Below are 25,832 nucleotides of genomic sequence, written 5' to 3'. Positions count from 1 at the left end.
ATGGACTTTTTCAGGTAGAAATAGAGACAGAGAGACAAAGGGAGTGAGAGAAAGACACAGCACTGAAGCTTCCTCCAGTGTTCTGGGGGCCAGTCTCGAACATGAGCCACACACAGCAAGGCAAGTACACTTTCTAGGGGAGCTACACGCTGGCCCCAAACTACCCTTTCAAGGGCATCTCTCTCCTCATAGACTAACCTTACCCCACCTTTTGGTTTCATTAATACACTGTCTTAGAATGTCAACTGTGCGTGCAATCCTAATGCTACTTCTACCACCGCCCGTGAGCTAAGGAGCCCCAGGAAGGGGTGCAAGCCAGGCCCTCTCACGCCTGCTCCTGATAAGCAGTCATTTTCTCCTCATGTGAATCCCAGGGATTCAGCAAGACCTAACTGGTCTTTGCCCCATTCCTGACAGTCCAGCTTTGTCTGCTCTCCACAGATAAGGAGGAACTGGGGTTCCTGGGTCCTCTGAAGTGGGTACCTGAGCAGACGTTTCTCCCCCAGCTTCCTCCAGTCGGTCACTGAGGTCTTCAAGGTTCCGGGACAGGTCACTATGATGCTTCTCCACCTGCGGTGAGGCTGACTTGGAGATGTCTGTGGGTCTTTTTTTTAAAATATTTATTTATTTATTTATTTTCCCTTTTGTTGCCCTTGTGGTTTTTTATTATTGTTGTAGTTATTATTGTTGTTCTTATTGATGTTGTCATTGTTAGATAGAACAGAGATAGATGGAGACAGGAGGGGAAGACCGAGAGGGGGAGAGAAAGACACCTGCAGACCTTCTTCACTGCCAGTGAAGAGACTCCCTTGCAGATGGGGAGCCAGGGGCTCGAACTGGGATCCTTACGCCGGTCCTTGTGCTTTGCACCATGTGCGCTTAACCCGCTGTGCTACTGCCGGACTCCCGGTCTTTCTTTCTTTATAAAGACTGCTGACTACTTCCTGTCTGGGAGCCTTATGATCAGGGGAGATGCTGTCCATCCTTCTATATTGGGTGGCCTTAGTGCCATCCTACCCTTGCCCATTTTGGCTGACTTAGGAATTGGGAAAACAAGAATTCATTTCCCAGTAGCCTTCTAGTCTGAGTCCACCTTAGGACCACATTCAAGACTCTCTCCACTCGGAATCCATGCACTCTACCTTTATGCCTTTGCACCTGTGCAGGTGGGGGTGATTTTATTCCCTTTACCAGCCTATTGACTTCTTCAAGTCCTCATGTTAAGGTTGCCCACTCTGCCAACTTCCTCCCCATGGCCTCACACCACCTAGTACCCTTGCACCTTGCTTATAGTGGATGTGCACATGGAGTAGGGTGCCTGGCACACAGTAGGTGCTCAGGAATCAAACAAGTCATTTCAGCTGGAGGCCAAACCTCCTCTCTGCAGGTGGGGATTTCTGCTCATGGCTGGGCTGTGGCTGGCAGTGGGTGCCCTGCCTCAGGAAAGGTGGCAGCAGTCCATTTACCTTGGCTCTCATCGCCCTTTCTGCTTCCAGTTCTTCCTCCAGCTCCTCTATCTGGGTCTGGCAGAGAGAGAAGCAGAGAAGTCATGTAAAAAACTCACCTTCTTGAGTTACCATCTTTTTTTTTTTTTTCTTCTCTAGGGTTATTGCTGGGGCTTGGTGCCTGCACTACGAATCCACTGCTCCTGGAGTTTTTTAAATTTATCCCATTTTGTTGCCCTTGTTGTTGCTATTGTTATTGTTGCCATTGATGTTGTTGTTGTTAGACAGGACAGAGAGAGATCAAGAGAGGAGGGGAAGGTGGGGGGTGGGGGAGAGAAAGACACTTGTGTACCTGCTTCACTGCTTGTGAAGCAACTCTCCTGAAGGTTGGGCCAGTCCCCAAGGAATCTGTGAGTGGCTGCCAGCCACGTGAATGAGGCTAGGGTGTGGAGAGAGCCCTGTCTTCTCCAACCTCACATACCTGGTGTTCCTTCAGTTTCCGCTGCAGCGTGAAATTCAGAGACTTCTCATCCTTGATTTCCATATCCCTTCTGAAGAGAAGGTTTGATCTGATGAATAGCGCTGAGAGGAGATGAGTGTTCTGGCCAGGGAGTGGCATCTGGGTTGCAGAGGGGCCCTGGGTCTAGCCAGTGTTCACTCCCTGCTGCCTAGGGTGACAGCCTGGGGTGACAGCCTGGGTAGAAGGTTTCACATACACACCCCTCCCCCCAGAGAGGTCAGGGCCTGGAATCCGCTCCACAGGGTCCTCTTTCACTTTTTCATTCACCTATGCATGTATCAACTCAATACGTGTTTAACTGAGTGCCTACTGAGTGCCAAAGTTCTGGGATTCACATCAGTGAACAAACTAGACAGAAATCACCACTTTGTTTATTTTTATTTTTATTTTTTTTACCCATTGTACTACCTCCCAGACCCACTACTTCTTTTTCTTAAGTGGAAGAATGAAAACAACTACCTTACAAGTATTTTTAACTGCTCCTGGAGGCCATTTCCCCCCCCTTTTTTTTTTTTGGTTGCCCTTGTTGTTGTAGCCTTGTTGTGGTTATTATTATTGCCATTGTTGATGTTGTTCATTGTTGGATAGGACAGAGAGAAATGGAGAGAGGAGGGGAAGACAGAGAGGGGAGAGAAAGACACCTGCAGACCTGCTTCACCGCCTGTGAAACGACTCCCCTGCAGGTGGGGAGCTGGGGGCTCGAACCGGGATCCTTACGCTGGTCCCTGCGCTTTGCACCACATGCGCTTAACCCACTGCTCCACTGCCAGACTCCCCTATTTTTAATCTTCTTAGAAGAAACAAGTGTTCTATATTATTGTTATTGTTGTTGTTGATTTTTTAAAAAATAATTTATTTCTTTAATGGGGAATTAATGTTTTACATTCAATAGTAAATACAATAGTTTGTACATGCATAACATTCCTCAGTTTCCCATTTAACAATACAACCCCCACTATGTCATTTATCATCCTTCATGGACCTGTATTCTCCCCACCCAACCACCCCAGAGTCCTTTACTTTGGTGTAATACTCCAATTCCATTTCAGGTTCTACTTGTGTTTTCTTTTCTGATCTTGTTTTTCAACTTCTGCCTGAGAGTGAGATCATCCCATATTCATCCTTCTGTTTCTGACTTATTTCACTCAACATGATTTTTTCAAGGTCCATCCAAGATCGGCTGAAAACAGTGAAGTCACCATTTTTTACAGCTGAGTAGTATTCCACTGTGTATATATACCACAACTTGCTCAGCCACTCATCTGTTGTTGGACACCTGGGTTGATTCCAGGTTTTGGCTATTACAAATTGTGCTGCCAAGAACATATGTGCACACAGATCTTTTTGGATGGATGTGTTGTGTTCCTTAGGATATATCCCCAGGAGGGGAATTGCAGGGTCATAGGGTAGGTCCATTTCTAGCCTTCTGAGAGTTCTCCAGACTGTTCTCCACAGAGGTTGGACCAATTGACATTCCCACCAGCAGTGCCAGAGGGTTCCTTTGACCTCACACCCTCTCCAGCATTTGCTGCTGTTACCTTTTCTGATGTATGACATTCTCACAGGAGTGAAGTGATATTTCATTGTTGTCTTGATTTGCATTTCTCTGACAATCAGAGACTTGGAGCATTTTTTCATGTGTTTCTCTGCCTTTTGGATCTCTTCTGTGGTGAATATTCTGTCCAAGTCCTCCCCCCATTTTTGGATGGGGTTATTTGTTGTCTTGTTGTTGAGTCTGGCAAGCTCTTTATATATGTTGGTTATTAAACTCTTATCTGATGTATGACATATAAAGATCTTCTCCCATTCTGTGAGGGGTCTCTTGGTTTAGGTAATGGTTTCTTTTGCTGTGAAGAAGCTTTTTAATTTGATGGATTCCCATAGGTTTATATTTGCCTTAGTCTTCTTTGTAATTGGATTTGTTTCAAATTTATGCGGAAAATTTATGCGGAAAAGAGTTCTGCCAATATTTTCCTCTAAGTATTTGATAGTTTGTGGTCTAACATCCAAGTCCTTGATCCACTTGAAATTTACTTTTGTATTCGGTGAAGTACAGTGATTCAGTTTCATTCTTCTGCATGTTTCAACCCATTGTTTCCAACACCATTTGTTGAAGAGACTCTGCTTCCCCCATATAATAGTCTGGGACCCTTTGTCAAAGATTAGATGTCCATAGGTGTGGGGCCTCATTTCTGGGCTCTCAATTCTATTCCACTGGTCAGTGTGTCTGTTCATGTTCCAGTACCAAGCAGTTTTGATGACAATGGCCCTATAATACAGTTTGAAATCTGGCAGTGTGATGCCTCCGGTTCTGTTCTTTTTTCTCAAGATTGTTTTGGCAATTCTAGGTCTTTTCTGGTTCCAGATAAAGATTTGTAGCATTTGTTCTATTCTCCTAAAAAATGTGCTTGGGATCTTGATGGGGATAGCATTAAATTTGTAGATGGCTCTGGGTAATATATTCATTTTGATGATGTTAATTCTTCCAACCCATGAACATGGAATATCTTTCCACTTCTTTGTGTCTTTTTCAATTTCTTTGAGTAGTGACTCATAATTTTCAGTATACAAGTCTTTCACTTCTTTGGTTAGGTTTATTCCTAGATATTTTATTGTTTTTGTTGCTATAGAAAAAGGAACTGATTTCTGGATTTCAATTTCTTCTTAGTGTTTGCATAGAGGAATGCCACTGACTTTTAGATGTTAATTTTATAGCCTGACACCTTACTGTATTGCCTGATGATTTCCAAAAGCTTCTTGCTGGATTCCTTAGGTTTTTCCATGTATACTATGATGTCATCTGTAAATAAGGAGAGTTTGACTTCTTCTCTTCCAATCTGTATGCCTTTAATTCCTTGCTCCTGCCTGATTGCTATGGCAAGAACTTCCAACACTATGTTGAATAGTAATGGTGATAGTGGGCAGCCCTGTCTAGTACCTGATCTGAGGGGAAATGCTTCCAGTTTTTCACCATTGAGTATGATGTTGGCTGTAGGTTTGCTATATATAGACTCCACTATCTTCAGGAATTTTCCATCTATTCCTATTTTTTGTAGTGTTTTGATCATAAAAGGATGTTGTATTTTGTCAAAGGCTTTCTCTGCATCTATTGATATGATCATGTGGTTTTTGGTCTTGCTTTTGTTGATGTGGTGGATCACATTGATTGATTTACGTATATTAAACCAACCTTGCATGCCTGGGATAAACCCCACTTGGTCATGATGAACAATTTTTTTGATATACTGCTGTATCCGGTTGGCTAGAATTTTGTTCAATATTTTTGCATCTATGTTCATCAGAGATATTGGTCTGTAGTTTTCTTTTTTGGTTGTGTCCCTGTCTGCTTTTGGTATCAGGGTGATGTTGGCTCCATAGAAGCTGGCAGGGAGTATTCCAGTGTCTTCAATCTTCTGGAAGACTTTTAAAAGTAGAGGTATTAGTTCTTCTTTGAAAGTTTTGTAGAATTCATTTGTAAAACCATCTGGTCCAGGACTTTTATTTTTGGGAAGATTTTTGATAACTGTTTCAATTTCATTAGCTGTGATGGGCCTGTTCATGTTATCCACTTCCTCTTTACTTAGTTTTGGAAGTTGGTAGGTATCTAGGAAATCATTCATTTCTTCCAGGTTCTCTAGCTTGGTGGCATATAGTTGTTCATAGAAGCCTCGCATGATATGTTGAATTTCTGCAGTGTCTGTTGTGATTTCTCCTCTTTCATTTACTATCCGATTTATTTGGGTCTTCTCCCTTTTTTGTTTTGTGAGTCTGGCTAAAGGTTTGTCGATTTTGTTTACTCTTTCGAAGAACCAACATTTACTTTCATTGATCTTTTGTGTGGTTTTCCTATTCTCAATGTTATTTATTTCTGCCCTAACTTTAGTGATTTCTGTCCTTCTGGTTGCTTTAGGATTCCTTTGTTGTTCTTCTTCTAGGTCTTTAAGATGTGCAATCAGGCTGTTTATTTGTGCTTTTTCTTGTTTCCTAATGTGTGCTTGTATAGCTATGAACTTCCCTCTTAGGACTGCTTTAGCTGTGTCCCAAATATTTTGATAGCTTGTGTCTTCATTTTCATTGAACTCTCGAAACATTTTGATTTCTTCCTTGATTTCCTCTTTGACCCAGAAGTTGTTAAGAAGTGTACTGTTGAGCTTCCACATTTTGGCACTGTTACTAATCTTTTGTTGATTGTTAAGTGTTAGTTTAATTCCACTGTGGTCTGAGAAGATGCTTGGGATGATTTCAGTGCTCTTGAATAGGCTGATGCTGTCTTTGTGGCCTAACATATGGTCTATCCTTGAGAATGATCCCTGTGGAGTTGAGTAAAATGTGTATTCCAGTTTCTTGGGATGAATGACTCTGAAAATGTCCAATAGTTGTAGTTTATCTATCTCTTCATTTAGCTCCCTTATGTCTTTACTGATTTTCTTCCTGGATGATCTGTCAAGTTGAGATAGTGGGGTGTTGAAGTCCCCTACTATGATTGTGTTACTGTTAATATATTGCTGTAGCTCTTTCACTAGAAGTTTGATGTATTTAGATGGCTTCTCATTGGGTGCATAGATGTTAATAATTGTTAAGTCCTCTTGATTGACTGATCCTCTGAGCATTAAGTAGTGTCTATTCCTATCTTTTTTAATCTTATCTATTTTAAAGTCTATCATGTCAGATATGAGAATAGCTGTTCCTGCCCTTTTTTGTGGGCCATTGGCTTGAATGATAGTTTTCCATCCTTTCACTTTAAGTCTGTGTTTGTCTTGTTGCGTTAGGTGAGTTTCCTGTAGACAACATATTGTTGGGTTGTGTTTTCTGATCCATCTTCCTACTCTGTGTCTTTTAATAGGTGAATTCAGGCCATTCACATTTATTGATATCAAAGAGTGAAGATATTTTAACGCCATTCTTGTAGAGTTTTAGAGTGTTTTGATATATGTCCTATTTGTGGTGGTCTGGTTGTTTATAGGAGACCTTTCAGAACTTCTTTCAGGGCAGGCTTGGTGATGGTTGCTTCCTTCAACTGTTGCTTGTCTGAGAAGGTTTTGATGCTTCCATCTAGTCTGAATGACAATCTAGCAGGATATAGTATTCTTGGCTGAAAGCCTTTCTCATTGAGCACTCGATAGATATCTTGCCATTCTCTTCTGGCCTGTAGTGTTTGTATGGAGAAGTCTGCTGCTAATCTTATGGGTTTTCCTTTGTAGGTGACTCTTTGTTTTTCTCTTGCAGCCTTGAGGATCCTTTCTTTATCCTTATTCCTTTCCAATCTAAGTATGACGTGTCTTGGTGTCTTTAGGTCTGGGTTAATTCTGTTTGGGACCCTCTGGGCTTCTTGAATCTTTATGTCTTTGGTGTTGTCTAGACTACAGAAATTTTCAGCAATTATGGCCTGGAGAATGCTTTCTTCCTCTCCTTCTCTTTCTTCCTCTGGCAAGCCAATAATGCGTATATTGTTTCTTTTGAAGTCATCCCATAGGACTCTGTTGTTGTTTTCAGCATCTCTTAATCTCTTTTTGAGATCTCTTACTTCTTTTTTAGTTGTCTCTAATTCATCCTCAATCTTGCTAATTCTGTCTTCAGCCTCATAGATTCTATTCTCTCTGCCCTCTACTGCTTTCTGGAGTTCATCTATTTTGTTGCCCTGCTCTGATACTGTTTTAGCTTGTTCAGCTAGTTGCCTTCTTAGCTCAGCGATTTCAGCTTTCAGCTCTCTAATAACCATGAGGTAATTAGTATTTTCTTCCATATTCTCATTTGTTGTTCCTGCATTTCTGATTACAATTTTTTCAAATTCTTTACTCACTCCTGTTATTATTTCCTTAGCTAATGTTTGGATGTTGAACTCGTTGTTTTGTGCTTCACCCTCTGGAGGACTTTTAGCTGGACTCTTGTCCTGGTTCGAGTCTCCAATATTTTTTCTTGTTGTTTTAACCATTTTATATAAGTTAACAGTTTTTTTAATCCCTGAGTTGGAGTTCAGTGGTGTAAAAGCCTTTTTTTTTTTTTTTCCCCTGTAGGCTATGGGAGCCTGAGGGTTTTTAAACTATCAATAGGCTTCTTAGCTTAATCACTGACTCTTGACCAAGAGATAAAGCAGGGTGTGGCAGAGATAATCCAGTGGTTATGCAAAGAGACTTTCACAGCCCCTCAGCTATGCCACCGAGGTATAGGTCTTCTCCTGAGTTTCCCGGTTAGATCTCTGTACCCTGGTGTCCCTCCCTGTTGCTGCTCCAGATTCTGAGGGTAGTAGCAATGGAGACTCAGAGTTGCACTTGGTGAGTCTCTGGGGAGTCCTTTCCTCCCTTCAGCTGTCCCCTTGTTGGTGGAGCAGACTGGAGGTGGTTTCTCCACTGACAGACTGTCGAACTGTTAGCAGTCACTTAATCTCTCCCTAGGCCCCTCTCTCCTCTCTGTCACCAGCCACGCGTGTTTGTACTCACGGGTGATTTACTGGGTTTCTGTGGTCATTCTAGTCCTGTCTTGTTTCGGTCCGGGTGGTCTCCTTTGGTATTCCTAGTTGATCTGGGAGAGGAGAGGAGAGGAGAGAAAGCGATCTGCTGCTCGTAGCTCCGCCTCCGGAAGTCGAATCCTAAACTTTATTTTTTTGCCTCCAGGGTTATTGCTTGGACTTGGTGCCTACACTACAAATCCACTGCTCCTGGAGGCTGTTTTTTTCCTTTTGTTGCCCTTTTGTTTATCATTGTTGTTGTTGTTATTAATGTTGTTACTGCTGTCATTGTTGGATAGGACAGAGAGAAATGGAGAGAGGAGGGGAAGACAGAAAGGGGGAGAGAAAGATAGACACCTGCAGACTTGCTTCACTATCTGTGAAGCAACCCCCCAATGGAGGTGGGGAGCTGGGGGCTCGAACCAGGGTCCTTAAGCCAGTCCCTACACTTCGTGTCTTATGCAGTTAACCTGCTGTGCCACTGCCCAGCCCTTGCTAAACTTTATTTGTAACCCCCAGCTCAGTGTGCAAGCTGTTTTGTACTAAGCCGTAGGCAGGCAGAGTGTAGAGAAAGGTCAGTCTCTGCCTTCTTTTTTAAATTTATTTATTTTTTTTAGAGTTTCTGCCTTCTTATTTCAACTCTGTTGCAAATAAGTGTCCTTTTTACAGCCTATTTCATGCCATATTTTCTGCACTTTTGTGCTTTTCATTGGTAAGTTTTCTGTTTTACCACCCTCCTCCACCACCACTCCCCCCCCCCCCCCCAGGCAAAGTGCTGGAGTGCTGTCATAGTGTTTTTAGGTGCAAGGCAGTTATGCTGAGCCTCACGGGAAAACTTGAGTATTAGCTATGCTTTGTCTACACTTGAGAGGCAGCACTGTTGCCTGAGAGTCTAATGTGAACAAATCTTGTGTATGTACAGAATAAGGGGTCTTTAAACAGAAACATTCATAAGCAAAGTACCATGTTGCTTGTGATCCTGTGTATTAAAATGTGTCAACAGAGAAATCAGAGGATGGCAGGAATAGAACTATTTCCCCTAGGAGCAGAGGTTTAGTATTTGCCCTTTGAAGTGTTTGTGATTTTACAGAACATGACGCATATGAATACCAAGCATCTATGGTGTTTGCAGAAGGGGCTCCAGGCTCCATATGGCTGAAAGTCACAGTGTAAGGGGTCCACTGCCAGGGACAGCTGGGGAGGCTGCAGATTCATGGGGTCAGCAAGAAGGACCAAAGGATCATTGTTCTGTTCAGGGATTCAGCCCTCTCTCTCTCTCTCTCTCTCTGCACCTGTGTGTTACAGCCAGCCCAGGTGGGTCTCCCCCTGATCCCAAGAGGCTGTGTCTGTGTTATCCTGATGTGTTAAGGCTCAGTGGTGCTTTCAGGCTGACAGAGCACTTCAGTACTTCTCATTCATCCTTATGACTCTGGGGCCATACTTCCCATCATGCCTGGGACTTTCCTGGTTCATGCCCAGGCGCTGAGATGTGGCCATGTCCACCTCACCAGGGCAGGATGTGGGGTTTGGGGAGACTTCATGTCCTCCCTGAAGGCTCTCGGCTGTGGGCCACAGGTCTGGGGTTTGGAGCTGGGTCCTCAGCCCCTGAGCAGCACTCCTGTCCCGTGGAGAGAAGAAACCAGTGTTTCCTACCTTGTGCAGTTCCTCCAAGGCCCTTTTCTCCTTCTGGAGTTTGGCGATGGAGTCTTCACGCAGTGAGAGGTCCCCAGACAGGGTACAGACCTTGTGATCTAGGGCCTGGAAATGGGAATGGGAGAAAAAGAGAACCATAGGCGAGGGATGGAGAGGAGGGGTGCACATGCTTTGGGAGAGGGTCCTTAGCTTGGCAGCTCTCTCAGTCACCTGGGGAACTGCAGCACCCAGGACACACCCACTCAGCCAGGTCAGAATCCTGCAGATGCCAAGGAGCAGTGAGACACACCTGTCCAGGCCTTTGCTGGCACCAGCAGTGGTTTGTGGGCGTGAGTGCTGGGAAGGCAGGGGCTTAGCCAGTGCCCACCTCCCCTTGCTCATGGCCCCCACCTGTCTGCAGAGACAGGAAGGGATCAGGGCCCAGGGGCAGTCAGATACCAGCTCCCTGGGAGCCACCTGAATGGGTGCTAGTATGGGCAGACATCCCCCATCTGCTGGAGCTGCCTCTTCTGGGAGGGGGGTGATGATGAACTGTGTGAGGGGCCCCAGGGACTCTGAGTCTGAGTGAACAGCAAGTGGCTGGATGTCTGGGAACCCTAGGCACGCTGAGGTCCACACCTGGGTGTCACCGTGGTGGAGACAGTCCCTTTCATTAGCTGCCCACTTCAGTCTGGCTATTCATTCATTCATTTTTTTTATAAGGTAAATTAAATTAAAAATCCACTATCACATAGAGTGACGTTTTAAGAAAGAAAAATCAAAGTTTTATGGAGTGACAAAACAAAAATGCAAAAATAGGAGCACAGTGCAGCTAGGAATTAAATGGAGTACAATTTTTTAGTGTTCTCAGCAAACCATTTGCAGTTAAGTACATTGGAAATGAAAAAGAAAACTTACTATCTTAAGTACAGACTTTGAAAAAAAAAATATATCCAAGAAAAGTCAAGATGTTTTGACTCTATAATTTGACTATAATTCAAAAGGCTCCAACTAATGATAAAGAAATATTTTTATAGCTTGGTCCAGGAAACCCTTCCTTCCTTCCTTCCTTAACTTTCTTTCTTTTTTCTTTCTTCCTTTCCTCCTTTCTCCTGCCCTCCCTCCTTCCTTCCTTTTCTTTCTTTTTTAAAGAGCCGTGACTTCACACGTGTGATTTCACTGCTACTGGGCCAACTTTTTTATTCTTATTTCAGGTAGAGAGACATACAGAGGGAGAGAGACCACAGCACCAGAGCTTCCTGGGTGCCACCCCACTCCCCTGTGGTGCAGAGATGTCTCATCAAACCTGGACTGTGCACATGGCAAGGTTTGTGCCCTGGTGGGTGAGCTATGTCTGGCACCAGCACAGCTTTCTGCAGCTATAGACGTGCTCTCTGCCTTACATGCACATGTGGACACTGAGCCCTGAAATGTACCCACCCCTTCACATACACACATATTTTAAATGGAGTGAAATTCACTTCAGTAGTTTCCATGTCAGTGTCTAGGGGCCTGGGGCCTCCCCACCTGCTTCTCTTTCTCTGTCTTGGTCAGCGTGGTCTCCAGGCCCTCCAGGTCACACTTTAAGTCACTCATCTCCCCCTGTAGCCGGCGCTTGGTGGCGCTCATTGAGGCAGATGTGCCCTCCCCCTCCAGCCGCTCCCGCATGTCCGAGATCTGGCTCTCCAGCTCTTTCTTGGTCTTCATCATCTGGGTCATCTGCATCGCTCAGGTTCCCTTGTTCCTGGTGAAAGAAAAGGCACCTGCAGGGCACCGAGTTCACCCATAAGACTGTGGGGAGCCTGGAACTCAGGTATGTCAGGGCTTTTGGGCCATCTCTGCACAACTTGGGAAGTCCAGATTTTTAACTGCCTTTGGATGTTCCTGGATGCCCAGTTCTTTTTGCTGCTGTTGTAAATGGGACTGACTTCTGGATTTTGTTTTTTTAGTTTGTGTAAAGGAATGGCACTAATATATATATATATTATTACATACATAATATACTCATACATATATTAATACACACACACACACACACACACACACACACACACACACACACACACACACACACACACACACATATATATATATTGCCTCCAAAGTTGTTGCTGAGGCTCACAGCTAGCACTACAAATCCACCACTCCCAGTACCACTCCCAGTGGGATTCTTTCTCTCCTTTTCTTTCTTTCTTTTTATATTTTATTTGCCAGGACAGAGAGAAATAGAGAGGGGAGGGAAAAATAGAGAGGGAGAGAGGAAGATAGACACCTGTAGCCCTGCTTCACTCCTCGTGAAGTATCCCCCCTGCAGGTGGGGAGCAGGGGCTCAAACCCAGGTCCTTGAGCATAGTACTATGTGCACCACTGCCCAGCCTGATTTATTTATTTATTGCTTCCAGGGTTATTGCTGGGGTTCGGTGCCTGCACCAGGAATCTACTGCTCCTGGAGACTATTTTTCCCCCTTTTGTTGCCCTTGTTTTATTGTTGTTGTGGTTATTATTATTGTTGTTATTGATGTCATTGTTGTTGGATAGGGCAGAGAGAAATCGAGAGAGGAGAGACAGAGGGGGAGAGAAAGACACCTGCAGACCTGTTTCATTGCTTGTGAGGTGATCCCCTTGCAGGTGGGGAGCCCCGGGGCTCGAACTGGGATCCTTAAGCTGGTCTTTGCACTTAGCACCATGTGTGCTTAGCCTGCTGCACTACCGCCCGACCCCCAGCCCTGATTTTTGTATATTAATGTTGTAACCTGCCACCTTCCTATATGAGCTAATAATTTCCAGGAGTTTTCTACTGGATTCTTTTTGGGCTTTCTACATGTGTGTTGGTATGCATGAGACCCTTTCTGTTTCATTTGGTTTAAATCCCCCCCTGCTTAACACTATTCTATTTACATAACCACTTCATTCTATTTACATAACCACTGTTAACAAGTTCCACCCTCCCTCCAGGGCATTTGTGGTTCAGTGATAGGATTCTTGCCTGCTCTGCCCCCTCTTTGTCACACTCTGATTTTCACCAGTCACTTTTCTCTCCACCCTCTCTATGTCACATCCTGTTTCCACCCTACTTCGCAAGTATATATAAAGACAGCATTGTGAGTTTTACAGTACCTTTAGTTTAGCTTAGCTTGGCTTAGATTGCGCTGTGTCCTGCATGAATAAAGAGATACTGCCTACAGCTCAACCATGAATCCCTGGTCATCTGTTACCCGCCCGTGAAGCCAGCCCATTGAAAACAACATAACCTGTCGAAAACAACACATGTGCTGTCATATTCTCTGCAAATAGCAGTAGTTTTACTTCTCTTCCAATGTGGAGTATGATCCCTGGGCCAGTGCTGCTGTATCACCTTTGAGCTGGTCAGGATGTCACTCTCAGGCCCCAGCCCAACCTGCCTTGTGTGAATCTGCACGTTCAGGGGAGCCGGGGTGGTCAGGCACACCCTAAGGCTTTAGCAGCAGCGGTCTGAAAGAAGTCAAGGGCACTCAGGCAGGGCACCCCTGTCAACCCCGACTCTGTCATCTCCTCTGACCTTGGGCATGTGTTCATCTGTCAGTGGCAAGTGGGTTCCCACCCCATAATTCTTGGCACAGACTCAATACTGTTGTGTCAGCAAACCACTTCCCTGCCCATGTTCATTCTTAGAATAACCCCAGAAATAAGCAGCTGTGACTGGCCACAGAGTCAGGAGATGAGGCAAGCCACGTGACTTTTGCTACAGGACATGACCTGACTAGAATTTTGTTCTTGGTCAGCAAAATAAGGGCAGTCATCTCTGACATGTAGGGAGATGGTGCACATAAAGGGGCTTTTCTAAGATTTTCTTACTTATGTTCATGAGAGATATCAGGTGAGAGAGACCAGAGTGATGTTTAGCACGGCAGTGCTAGGGATTGAACTGGGTGCTTGGGGGCCTCAGGCATCCGAACCTGGTGACATAGTGCTGTGCCGTCTCCCTGGCCCAACAGCACTTTTGTAAATGAAAAATTCCACCAGTGTAGTCTCACTTAGCCTTGGCCTCTCCGAACATGGAGGGGAGGTATGGGGAATGATGTGAGAGGCCTACTGAGGACAGAGGGACAGTGCTGACACTGTGATGGTCTCAGAGACACTCAACCCCTGCCCCTCCCAGTGGTGGACTTTTTGTTGTTGTTGTTGCTAGTGGACTGGGGACCTTCAGTGGACCTCTTCACATCTGTCAGACTGAGTTTACGACACACATGGAAACTGGGTGTCTTATTTATGGGTGACTGTGGGGGTCCTATCAGAGAAGGAAACCAGAAAGGTCACAGCAGCTACTGTAGTGCTGAGAGTAGAGTGCAGGGGCTCCTGGGAGAATGAGGCCAGCCCTAACCCTCCCCTGGTACGTTAGCACCCGAGAGGCTAGCAAAAGGAAAAGAGGGCCAGTTGGGGGTGTATGGACAGCTGGGTTCACCCCAGAGGCTCCTCCACCATTAATTGTGGCATCAAGTCTGGAATGTCCCTACAGGCCTGGCAACTGTCTGTGTCTGCTGTGGGCCAGTAAGGATGGGAACTGGGTCAAGGGCAAGCGGCATGACACTGACAAAAACCAAGGGCCAGGAATCCCCGGGATCAGGAAGGACACAGCCCCTCAGGAATCCCCTCTCCTTTCTCTGGGGCTGAGTGTTCATGACCCTGGGGATCAGGCAGTTGCCAGAGCCTCCAGCACCCCTCTGTCCCTGGGACCCCATGTACGGCCCGCAGTTGGATGGTAAGGTCGTTCTTCTCCTGGCTAAGTGTGGCTGTCTTCTCCTCCAGCTCCTTGACCTTGTCAATCAGCTCCAGAGCCTTAGACATGGCATTCCACAGCTCTTCCTCCTTTGCCTTCATTTCCTCCTCTTGCCGAGCAACATTCAAGAGCGGCTTGACCTGGGTGGTGTGCAGCACCAGAGAGTGTTAAGAGGGTGGACTTTGCCAGGGGGCCAGTGGTAGGCCCGTGGGGGGGGGCTGCCTCAGCGGGATCTCCCGCCCAGTGGGCATGGGAAGCAGCTATGTGGGGAAGCCTCTCTCCACAGACCACAGGCACCTCTAGTCTTCATCGGGCACGGCTTGGTCCACACCCAGATGTGCCCAGTGCACTTGTCTGTGAGTTGTGTGCACTGGGCGCTTTGGTTAAAATGCACTGCTCCACTTCCCTGAGCCCTCCTCTCTTTCTCTTGTCTGTCTGCTTCTCTCTTTCTCTTTTTTTAATGCAGTGTCAGAGTCTCATACACATGTGAACATTCCGCTCCTGGATTATACAGATATTTTTTCCTGAGGGGATATATATAGAAAGATCACAGCACCAGTTCATTATGGAGTTGGGGAACCAGTGCTTTGGGTTTCCCATGTGGGGCCTGGGAATGAATCCAGGGCCTCTACTTTGGGAAGACATGTGCTTAGCTGGGTGAATCATCTCTCTCTCTTTTCTCACTGCCTATCTGTTCCTCTGTCTCTTTTTCTTTTAAATTTCTTTATTGGGGAATTAATGTTTTACCTTCCACAGTAGATACAATCATTTGTACATGCCTAACATTTCCCACTTTCCCATTTAACAATACAACCCCCACTAGGTCCTCTGCCATCCTTCTTGGACCTGTACTCTCCCCACCCCCCCTCCCCAGAGTCTTTTACTTTGTGTCTGTCTCTTTTTCTCTCCTGCTCTCATCTCTGTATTTCTCTCAGTTCCCCTATCTTCTCTCCTTGTGACCCCCTAGCCTCTGGAGGCCAGACCTGTTTTGCCTTCCAGGCCTGCACCCATAGCACTTTTTAAGCTCTCCTTCTGTCAGGCCCCACTGCTGCTTCTCTGTCCAGTTGGGCCAGAGCCTCTCAAAGTCTTCCCTCTGGCCTCTGTGTCCTTACAGCACTGCAGGGCAGCAGGGCAAGCCCTCAGGTACATCTCCTGAGTTGGTGGGTTCACTTCCCTGGAGGGCAAAAACCTGGAAGTAGATTTGGGAGAAGTTATTGCCTCTTCTTAGAAAGGACAAGTAAGGGAGTCCGGCGGTAGCACAGCGAGTTAAGTGCACATGGCATAAAGCATACAGACTGGCTTAAAGATCCCAGTTTGAGCCCCTGGCTCCCCACCAGCAGGGGGGGGTCATTTCACAGGTGGTGAAGCAGGTCTGTAGGTGTCTATCTTTTTCTCCCCTCTCTGTCTTCCCCTCCTCTCTCCATTTCTTTCTGTCCTATCCAACAACAACAACATCAATAACAACAACAATAATAAGTACAACAATAAAAAAATAAAGGCAACAAAAGAGAATAAATAAATTAAAAAAAAAAAAGAACAAGTAAACCTTCTGACTGTACTCTGCCCTGTGGGGACCTGGATCACATGGTGAGCACCACAGCTGGTGTTGATACAACACCTTTCTCCTCTGAAAGCTGCTGTAGTGTTTGTCTCTAAAAGAAAAGTCATTTAGGGGGACTGGGCGGTAGTGCAGTGGATTAAGCGCACGTAGTGCAAAGTGTACAGACTGGCTTAAGGATCCCAGTTTGAACCCCCAGCTCCCCACCTGCAGGGTGGTCGCCTCACAGGCAGTAAAACAGGTCTGCAGGTGTTTATTTTTCTCTCCCCTTCCCCTTCCTTTTTCGATTTCTCTCTGTCTTATCCAACAGCAATAACAACAACAAGGGCAACAAAATGGAAAAAATAATGGCCTCCAGGAGCAGTAGATTTGTAGTGAACACACCAAGCCCCAGTGATAACACTGGAAGCAAAAAAAAAAATCATTTAGGGGATGGGTGGTAGGCACACCTGCTTGAACACACACATTACAGTTCACAAGGACCCAGGTTCAAGCCCCCTGGTCCCACCTGCATGGGAAAGCTTTGCGAGTGGTGAAGTAGGGCTATAGGTGTCTGTCTCTCCCTCTCTATCTCCCCTCCCTCTCAATTTCTGGCTGTCTCTATCCAATAAATAGATAGAGATAATAATGATTTTAAAAAATATTTTCCCCTCAGTATATTTATTTATTTACTTTTGCCTCCAAGGTTATTGCTGGGGTTTGATGCCTACACAACAGATCTACTGCTCTTGGAGGCCTTTTTTCCCCGCTTTGTTGCCCTTGTTGTAGTTGTTATAGGTGTTGTTGTTGTTGGATAGGACAGAGAGAAAGTGAAAGAGGAGGGTAAGACACAGAGGGGGGAGAAAGACAGACACCTACAGACCTGCTTCACTGCTTGTGAAGCGACCCCCCTGCAGGTGATCCTTACACTGGTCCTTATGCTTTGTGCCATGTGTGCTTAACCCACTGTGCTACTGCTCAGACCCCCAAAACGTTTTTTATAAAATCATTTAGATCATATAAGAGTGGCCCTGGAAGTGGCACAGTAGGGAAAGTGTTGGAGTCACAAGCACGAGGTCCTGAGCACTGCACATACCGGAGTGATGCTCTGATTCTCCCTGGCACTGCACATACCGGAGTGATGCTCTGATTCTCTCCCCTTCTCCTCCTCCCCCCCTCTTCTTTCTTTCTCATAACTAAATACATCATCATCATCATCATCATCATCATCATCATCATCATCATCATCATAATTTTTAAACAAAGGTTTTTTTTTTCCTCCAGTGTTATTGCTGGAGTTTGGTGCCTACACTACGAATCCTCGGCTTCTGGAGGCCATTTTTTCCCATTTTGTTGCCCTTGTTGTTGCCACTGATGTTGTTGTTGTTGGATAGGACAGAGAGAAATGGAGAGAGGAGGGGAAGACAGAGAGGGGGAGAGAAAGATAGACACCTGCAGACCTGCTTCACCGCCTGGGAAGTGACTCCCCTGCAGGTGGGGAGCCGGAGGCTCAAACCAAGATCCTTACACTGGTTCTTGCGCTTCGTGCCATGTGTGCTTAACCCGCTGTGCTACCGCCCGACCCCCAATAAATAAATTTTTTTAAGTTTTTTTCTTTTTCATCTTTGTTTTATTTGATAGAACAGAGAGAAATTGAGAGGGGAGGGAAAGAGAAACAGGGAGAGAGACAGAAACACCTGCAGTCCTGCTTCACCACTTGTGGCACTTCCTCCCTGCAGGTGGGGAGTAGGAGCTTGAACCTGGGTCCTTGCACATGGTAATATGTGCACTTAAACAGGTGTGGCACCACCTGGCCACTGTAAATAATTATTCTTCAAAAAATAAAAAATAAATCTTATGAGAGAGAGAAGCCAGAGCTCTGAGCCTGGAGCATCAGATATGCAAGCCCTGTGCTCTCTACCAGCTGAGTTACTTCCCCAGCTACAAGTAAATATATACTTTAAAGACTTAACGGGGGTGGGGGTGGGGCAGTGGCAGACACAGGTTTGAGCTTAGTGAAGCAGGTTTGCAGATATTCCTCTCTCTTTCCCCATCTCTAGCTCCTTTTCTATCTCCCTTTCCTCTGAATACCAGAGATCAAACCCAAAATCTTATGCTTGAGGGCCAGACATTTTATCCAGCACACCACCTCCCAGACCACACACAAATACTTTTTAAAATACTTATTTGTTTGTGTTTATGAGGGAGATCAGAACACTGCTCAGCTCTGGCATGTGGCAGTGTCAGGGGTCAAAGCTGGGCCCTCAGGTGTGCAGCTCTGTGCCCTAATGCAGAGTCCTCTCTCTGGTCCTCTCTCTGTTCCTATTGTCTCATCCCATCTGCTTTAATTAAATAGGCTTAGTGCTTAGCAGACTGAGAGTAAAGGCTTTTTATCTTAGTTGTTCACTGGAACAGGACCTTACTTTGCCATGTTTAATTAGTAAGGTTTGCTTATTTTGTGTGTGCCTCATAGGGCTTTGTGTGCCTGTTTGATTCTACTGCTCCCAGTGTGCCCTCCCCCCAATGGATGAGAGCCAGAGCCAGAAGGGGAGACATAACAGCACTGCTCCATCACTCCTGGGGTTTCCCCTTGGCATGGTGCACCCCAGTAGTGGGTAGGGGCTCTCGCCAGCATCCTTGCTCGTGGTAAAGTATGTGCTGTACTGACTGAGCCCTTTCCTGGCCCCAGTTTTACTTTCAGTGGAGGGTGGGGAGGCTTCCAGGTTCTGCCTCATCAATTTCTATGTCCTGTTTGGAAGGGATCTTAGAGGCTTCCCAAAGGGTCATATGCAGACCAGCCGGGCAAGTGAAGTGGAAGCAAACATCAAAGAGCAACCTCTAATTGTTTCAAAAACAACTGTAGAAGAAACAGCGGCTTGGGAGGTAACGCAGTAGATAAAGTGCTGGACTCAAGCATCGAGTCCCGAGTTTAATCCCTAGTAGCACATGGGCCAGGGTTATGCTCTGGTTTTCTCTCTTCCATAAATAAATATTTTAAAATAGTTTAAAGAAATAATAAAACTATAAATAATTTTGAAAATAATAATTAAAAAGAACTGGTCCAATCAACAACTCTGTGGACGTTTGCTTAGGATGAGGTTAAAATAGGCAAGGATAGGTAGTTTCCTTTTAAAATAAAAATCAGAGGGCATGAGAGATGGCTCAATGGGTAGAAACACATGACTTCTTGTGACAGACCTGGGTACAATCTCTGGTGCTACACTGAAAAAATATATATATAATATATATATAAACAATTTAAAAAGAAGACAAAATAGATGAAACTGGAGGTGATTATGCTAAGTGAAATAAGTAAAGAGATGAAAGCTCTCAGATGGTTTTGCTTATATGTGGAATGTAAAGAACTGAGGTAACTGTACTTGAAAAATCAATCAATCAATCACCCTCAAACTTAGCGAGAACTATGGTGGCTTTCAGAGGGAGGGAAGCATGGGGCTTTGCGGAGGATTCAGTGATTTAAACACACTGCACCCCTGAAATCTTTTAATTTTGCAAACTACTATTAAATTACTAATAGTAAGAAATATAAAAAAGAAGTGAGCTGTTGTAAAGAGAGCCATTTTGAGTACTTCAGTAGAGGCTGGGCAGAGCCAGATGGCTTCTCTAGCTTCCTCTGTGATCTCAGACCCAGGGCATTGGCCTGTGTTGGGGTCCTTTGGGAAAGCAGAACTGATGACCCCTTTCTTTCAGTTTGCTGTTAGAATTATTATTAGAGGGAGTTGGGTGTTAGGTAGTGCAGTGGTTAAGCACACCCGCAAGGACTGGCGTAAGGATCCTGGTTCAAGCCCCCGGCTCCCCACCTGCAGAGGAGTCGCTTTACAAGTGGTGAAGCAGATTTGCAGGTGTCTTTCTCTCTTCCTCTCCGCCTTCCCCTCCTCTCTCCATTTCTCTATGTCCTATCCAACAGCAATAATAACAACAATGACAACAATAAACAAGAGCAACAAAAGGGAATGAATAAATAAATATTAAAATAAGAATTATTATTAGGAAAGTATTTCCTCCAGGAGGGGAAAGACACCTTTGTATGAGTAGTGATAGGCTCAGGGCTGCCTCTGACAACCCAGAACCTGTCCCCACCTTTCTCCTAATCACCTGACAGCCCATCCCACAGCATCTATGGTACCACTCTCATCTCCTGAGTACCTGTGTCCTAGCCACCTCCACTGGTAGCCATTCCACATCCCCTCCTGCAAGGCCCCTGGTGGGTATAGAATGGCTCCTGGTCTCCTGTGCTGGTTGAGGGGGGCTGGCCACCCATCATGGGCTGACTTGCTGTTGTTTTAGAAGAACCCAGGATTGAGAGCTCTGCTCTCAGAATTTTCTGAGGTTCCTCAGCTCCTGGACAGAGGGCTGGCTCACCGAAGGAGCTGAAGGTGTCTTAGAAGCAAGGCACCAGTAGCAGGCCCTCTTTCTGGAAGAAAGGAGGCCCTCTCTTTCTTCTTCTCCTCCTCCTCCTCCTTCTTTCTTCTTCTTCTTCTTCTTCTTCTTCTTCTTCTTCTTCTTCTTCTTCTTCTTCTTCTTCTTCTTCTTCTTCTTCTTCTCCTTCTCCTTCTCCTTCTCCTTCTCCTTCCTCTTCCTCTCCCTCTCCCTCTCCCTCTCCCTCTCCCTCTCCCTCTCCTTCTCCTTCTCCTTCTCCTTCTCTTCCTCCTCCTTCTCCTTCTCCTCCTCCTTCTCCTTTTTTTCTTTTTTCTTTTTTTTTTTTTTTTAAGCCTCCAGGGTTATCACTGGGGCTTGGTGCCTGCACTATGAATCCACTATTCTTGGAGGCCATTTTACCCCTATTTTGGTGCCCTTGCTGTTGTTGTTATTGCTGTTGTATAGGACAGAGAGAAATCGAGAGAGGAGGGGAAGTCAGAGAGGGGGAGAGAAAGATAGACACCTGCAGACCTGTTTCACCGCTTACGAAGCGACCTGCCTGCAGGTGGGGAGCTGGGGGCTCGAACCAGGATCTCTGCGCTGGTCCTTGAGTTTTTCACCATGTGTGCTTAACTGCTGCTCTACTGCATGGCCCCCATGAGGCCTTTTCTAAATAAAACCCCAAGTGGATTTTAATACAAAGGATGAGATGAAGGTGGACAGACATTGGTTTTCTCAGGGAGGAGTGAGCATCTATGGGGGAGGAAGCTGGACTCCCATGGCCTCTACTTTGCTCTCGATGTTAGACATCCCTGTAGCACCCCATGGTCTGTCACCCCAAGAGACACCCCCACCACAACCAAGGTCCCCACCACAGCCCCCAGCAGCAGCAGCTGAGGCTGGCCTGGCCCCTGTCCTCACCTTGTTGTAGAGCTTCCACCAGCCCCAGAAACGCAGCTCTAGGAACTTACAAACGTTCTGTTGGATAATTTGTATGCCAGTTCTGCAAACAGAGTGCAGTGTGGCATGGTGACCATCAAGCCATCAGGGTCAGGCCTCCCTGTGAACCTCCCAGGTTCCTTCCAGAGGACAGGGGGCTGAGACCCACCACTCACTGCTCTCCCTTCCTTCTTGCCCCCTCCCAGGAAGTCACCACTTGGCTCTGAATTCTGTCATTGCAAAGTATCTGGGATCTACCCCCAAAGCCTCATCTGACTACCATTTGCTGAGAACCTTCTCTGCTCCAAGACCCCACAGCCATGTGCCTGTCTTCAACAGAGGCACTATGACAACAAAGAACCAGCTTCAACTACAGGTCAGCTGGGGGCAGCCTGAACTACTTTCTCATTACCACGTTAGGAGTATGGCTAGATAACATGATTGTGAGGGTAGGCAGTTGGAATGAGGACTCCTGCATTCCAGTTCTGACTCTTTGTGCATGAACCTGGCCCAGGTCCTGAACCCCGTAACCTCTGATTTGATGTCTGTGCATGTGAGGGGAAGACTGGGTGTGACCTCCAGACCACCTAGAAGAGGAGTTCCATGTGGCCTTATTTTTTGCCAGTGGGGGTTTTGCACTTACACAATTCCACTACTCCTGGCTGGCTTTTCCTCCCTTTTGATATCAGAGGCAGAGAGAGACAAAGAGATAAAGAGGAAGAGAGTGGAGGAGACACCAGAGTACCGATCCACTCCCATGAAGCTTCCCCAGTGGTGGTGCTCCTGTGTTGTTCTGGGGGCTTGAACCCAGGTCCTCAGGAAAGGTAAAGTGTGTGCTCTACTGCCTAGTATCTCTCAGTCCCATTGTAATCTTTTTTTTTTTGCCTCCAGGGTTATTGCTGGGGCTCAGTGCCTGCACCATGAATCCACTGTTCCTGGAGACCATTCCCCCCCCCCCCGCCTTTTGTTGCCCTTGTTGTTGTAGCCTTGTTGTGGTTATTATTGTTGTTGATGTTGTTTGTTGTTGGATAGGACAGAGAGAAATCGAGAGAGGATGGGGAAGACAGAGAGGGGGAGAGAAAGACACCTGCAGACCTGCTTCACTGCCTGTGAAACGACTTCCCTGCAGGTGGGGAGCCGGAGGCTTGAACCAGAATTCTTATGCCTGTTCTTGTACTTTGCACCACGTGCGCTTAACCTGCTGTGCTACCACCCAACCCCCCCCCCCATTGTAATCTTATTAGCAGCCCTAGTCTTAAGGGCTAGCCAGGACATGGCATCTTCTCCGTGCTGCCAATGGAGCTGCCTACTGTGTGTGTGTATGTGGGGGAGGGGTTTTTCTGGTCCCTCTGTATGGCCCTGTGTGGTTTCAGGGGGCCTGCATGCTGGTGTCTAGGGTGCTACCTTCGATCCAGCATCTTCTTGAATTCATGAGGAAACACCGGAGCTCACACTGCAACATGGTCATGATCTTGGCCAGATGCTCGTCCCGCATATCCTCAAGCTTAGCCAGGATGCCAGCCCGGAAGAACACCTGGGGGGGGAGAAGACAGCCCACCACCAAGTTCTGAGTTCATAAGAGCCCTTATGAAGCCACAGGAGAGACCCCATTGAGAGCTCATGTTTGAGCCCCTCAGAAATGGTTGGCTCCAGACTGGGTACCTCCACCACCTAGTCCTCTGCCAGCCTTAGTGTCAGTCTCCTCATGTTCACTTCCCCTTGAATCTTCAGACCTTGGTTCCTCATGTTTGAAGTGGGTATGATCCCTCCACTAGAAGAGTATAAGAAAGAAATGAGCTGGGAGTCGGGCGGTAGCGCAGCAGGTTAAGCACACGTGGCGCAAAGCTCAAGGACAGGCATGAAGATCCCAGTTTGAGCCCCCAGCTCCCCACCTGCAGGGGAGTCGCTTCACAAGCAGTGAAGCAGGTCTGCAGGTGTCTATCTTTCTCTCTCCCTCTCAATCTTCCCCTCCTCTCTCCATTTCTCTCTGTCCTATCCAACAACACGACATCAATAATAGCAACAACAACATATAAACAACATGGCAACAAAAAGGAAATAAATAAATATTACAAAAAATCTTTTAAAAAAAGAAAGAAAGAAATGAACTAACAGGTGGAAAGGGCAGGACAGGAATTCTTTAAACTGGGAAACTTTCAGTAAACTGTGGCAGGTCATTCTCCTCGTCTTTGCTCTGTGACTGCCTGGCAGTCGGGTGCCATGAGGCTTTCCTTCCAAGCTGTTTTTGGGTGGCAAAGAGACTGCACAGTGCACAATCCATGTATGTGAGAGGTCCCAGGAATGATCCCTGGCATCAAATAGCCAAAGCTGAGCAGTGCTCTGGTCAGAAACAAAGCAGCAGTTGGACAGTCATTAATTGTGGTCCCATAGGATTCAGAAGTAGAAGAGGGAATCAATGGGAGTGATTGACTTTCTAGAAAGGAGACAGAATTTTAGCAGGCCAACACAATTTCAGGGACCCCTCCTCCCCTGTGGTATGTGAGTGGGTCTCAGGAAAAATGTGAGCTTTAGGTTACGAGAGGGCATTTTCCCCTCCCCTACATGCTACATTTCAGACTTCTGCTAAAGCAGGTGGTGGCGTGGATATGGATGAGAGGGGAGGTAAGCTGTTTCCACAGTCTTGCAGGGTGGATTGACATTCTCTGGTCTCCCTTTGCAGATCCTGCAAGAGGCCATTAACTCCTCACTGTGCCTCACTCTAGGCTGCACATGGTCGCCACCAGGAGGTGCTGGAGAGGTGCACACACCTGGCATGGGGGGGCGGGTTTACAAATATTTCTGGGGTGGGGTTCAGCTAGGGGTATTTTAAACATTCTCCCTAGGTGATTCTAACAGCCACGGTTGAGAGTGTAGCTCTAGAAAAATTCCTACACAGGACCACATGCACAAATGTTTACAGAAGCATATATATGAGCTGCAAAAATGGAAAGAAAGGAGAGAAAGAGACAGAGAGAGAGAGAGAGAGAGAGAGAGAGAAAGAGAGAGAGAGAGAGAGAGAGAGAGAGAGAGAGAGAGAGGAAATATGAAGAAAAGAAGAGGAGCAATATGATGTCCAAAGCCAGGAGAAAGGATTACTGGTGTGATTCTCTGGGGCTGTCAGAAATGGCTGTGACAATGAAGGGACACTGCCTCCCCGCAAGAATGAGCCTTAGAAAACTGATGAAGTGGGAGTCAGGCAGTAGCACAATGGGTTAAGTGCAGGTGGTGCAAAGTGCAAGGACCGGCAGGCATAAGGATCCCTGTTTGAGCCCCCGGCTCCCCACCTGCAGGGGAGTAGCTTCACTGGCAGTGAAGCAGAGACAGAACATAACAGGGTGGTTCTGTCCTAAGCTCTGTCACCACTACTGGTCTTGGCTGGCATGGGGCCCCTCCTCACTAGATGCTTGTCTCCCTGCTTCTCAAAAACCAAATCCCAAACCCTTGATTTTGAAATGTTAGGGAACATTTCATGAAATCAAGGCTAATTCTCTACCCTGCGGTGGCTAGATCCTTGGGTTTTTCCAGATGCATCAAAGGGTTCAGGGAGAGCATTTTCCATGACTTTCCCTGTGTGTCCACAGCCTCCTCCATGTCAAGGATTTATTAAGGGGTGAACTCTCTGCCCTCATAAATATGTCAAACCCCAGGATAGAAGGACCCAGGAACCCCATTCTCACACTGAACAAAAAGGGAAACCAAGATACACACACACCCCAATCCCAGGGGGAGTCACCTGACCAAGACAGGTGATGTCAGATGCAGGTCTCTTGGCTTCTTCTATCCTTGTGAAATCTTCAGTCATTTCCCACTGGAAGCATACAAAGAAGTGTTACATTCGGAAGCACCCCAATGAGGTGAGTGCCCACGGACCCATTTAAAAGTCCCAAGATCTAATGCCATTCCTTTCTCTTATCTCCAAGAGTAGTCCTACAACTTTAATTTTTATGTTTACCATGTCCTTGTCTTTAAAAACAAAACAGAACAAAAAAGCCAGCTCATCATTTATGTGTACTGTCCTGCATTCTGCCTATTCTTGGGATTTATCAAGGTTTCATACTCAACTTACTCTTCCGTGACACGCTTTGTCACTTCATTCTTTTTAAAAAAAAAATGCCTGGGTCCTTCCTGGCCCTGGCATGTACCACACTACCCTTGAACAACTGAAAAACACTGTCCAT

At 46.2% G+C, this 25,832-nt stretch overlaps 1 protein-coding gene across 1 annotated transcript in view; it reads right to left on the bottom strand.

The window, feature by feature from the left end:
- LOC103125499 (myosin-16-like) overlaps nt 1-25,832 on the bottom strand; it is a 74,435-nt gene that overhangs the window by 35,872 nt on the left and 12,731 nt on the right. Inside the window, 11 exon segments of the mRNA XM_060172311.1 lie at nt 484-570; nt 1,467-1,523; nt 1,927-2,064; nt 9,919-9,972; nt 10,064-10,168; nt 11,570-11,762; nt 11,764-11,786; nt 14,765-14,938; nt 21,637-21,718; nt 23,059-23,086; nt 23,089-23,188. Of these exon segments, the coding sequence (XP_060028294.1) occupies nt 484-570; nt 1,467-1,523; nt 1,927-2,064; nt 9,919-9,972; nt 10,064-10,168; nt 11,570-11,762; nt 11,764-11,786; nt 14,765-14,938; nt 21,637-21,718; nt 23,059-23,086; nt 23,089-23,188 (1,041 nt within the window).

Source organism: Erinaceus europaeus, chromosome 15 (genome assembly GCF_950295315.1).
Source record: "Erinaceus europaeus chromosome 15, mEriEur2.1, whole genome shotgun sequence".
Taxonomy (NCBI): domain Eukaryota; kingdom Metazoa; phylum Chordata; class Mammalia; order Eulipotyphla; family Erinaceidae; genus Erinaceus; species Erinaceus europaeus.
This window is presented reverse-complemented; position numbering and strand designations above follow the sequence as displayed.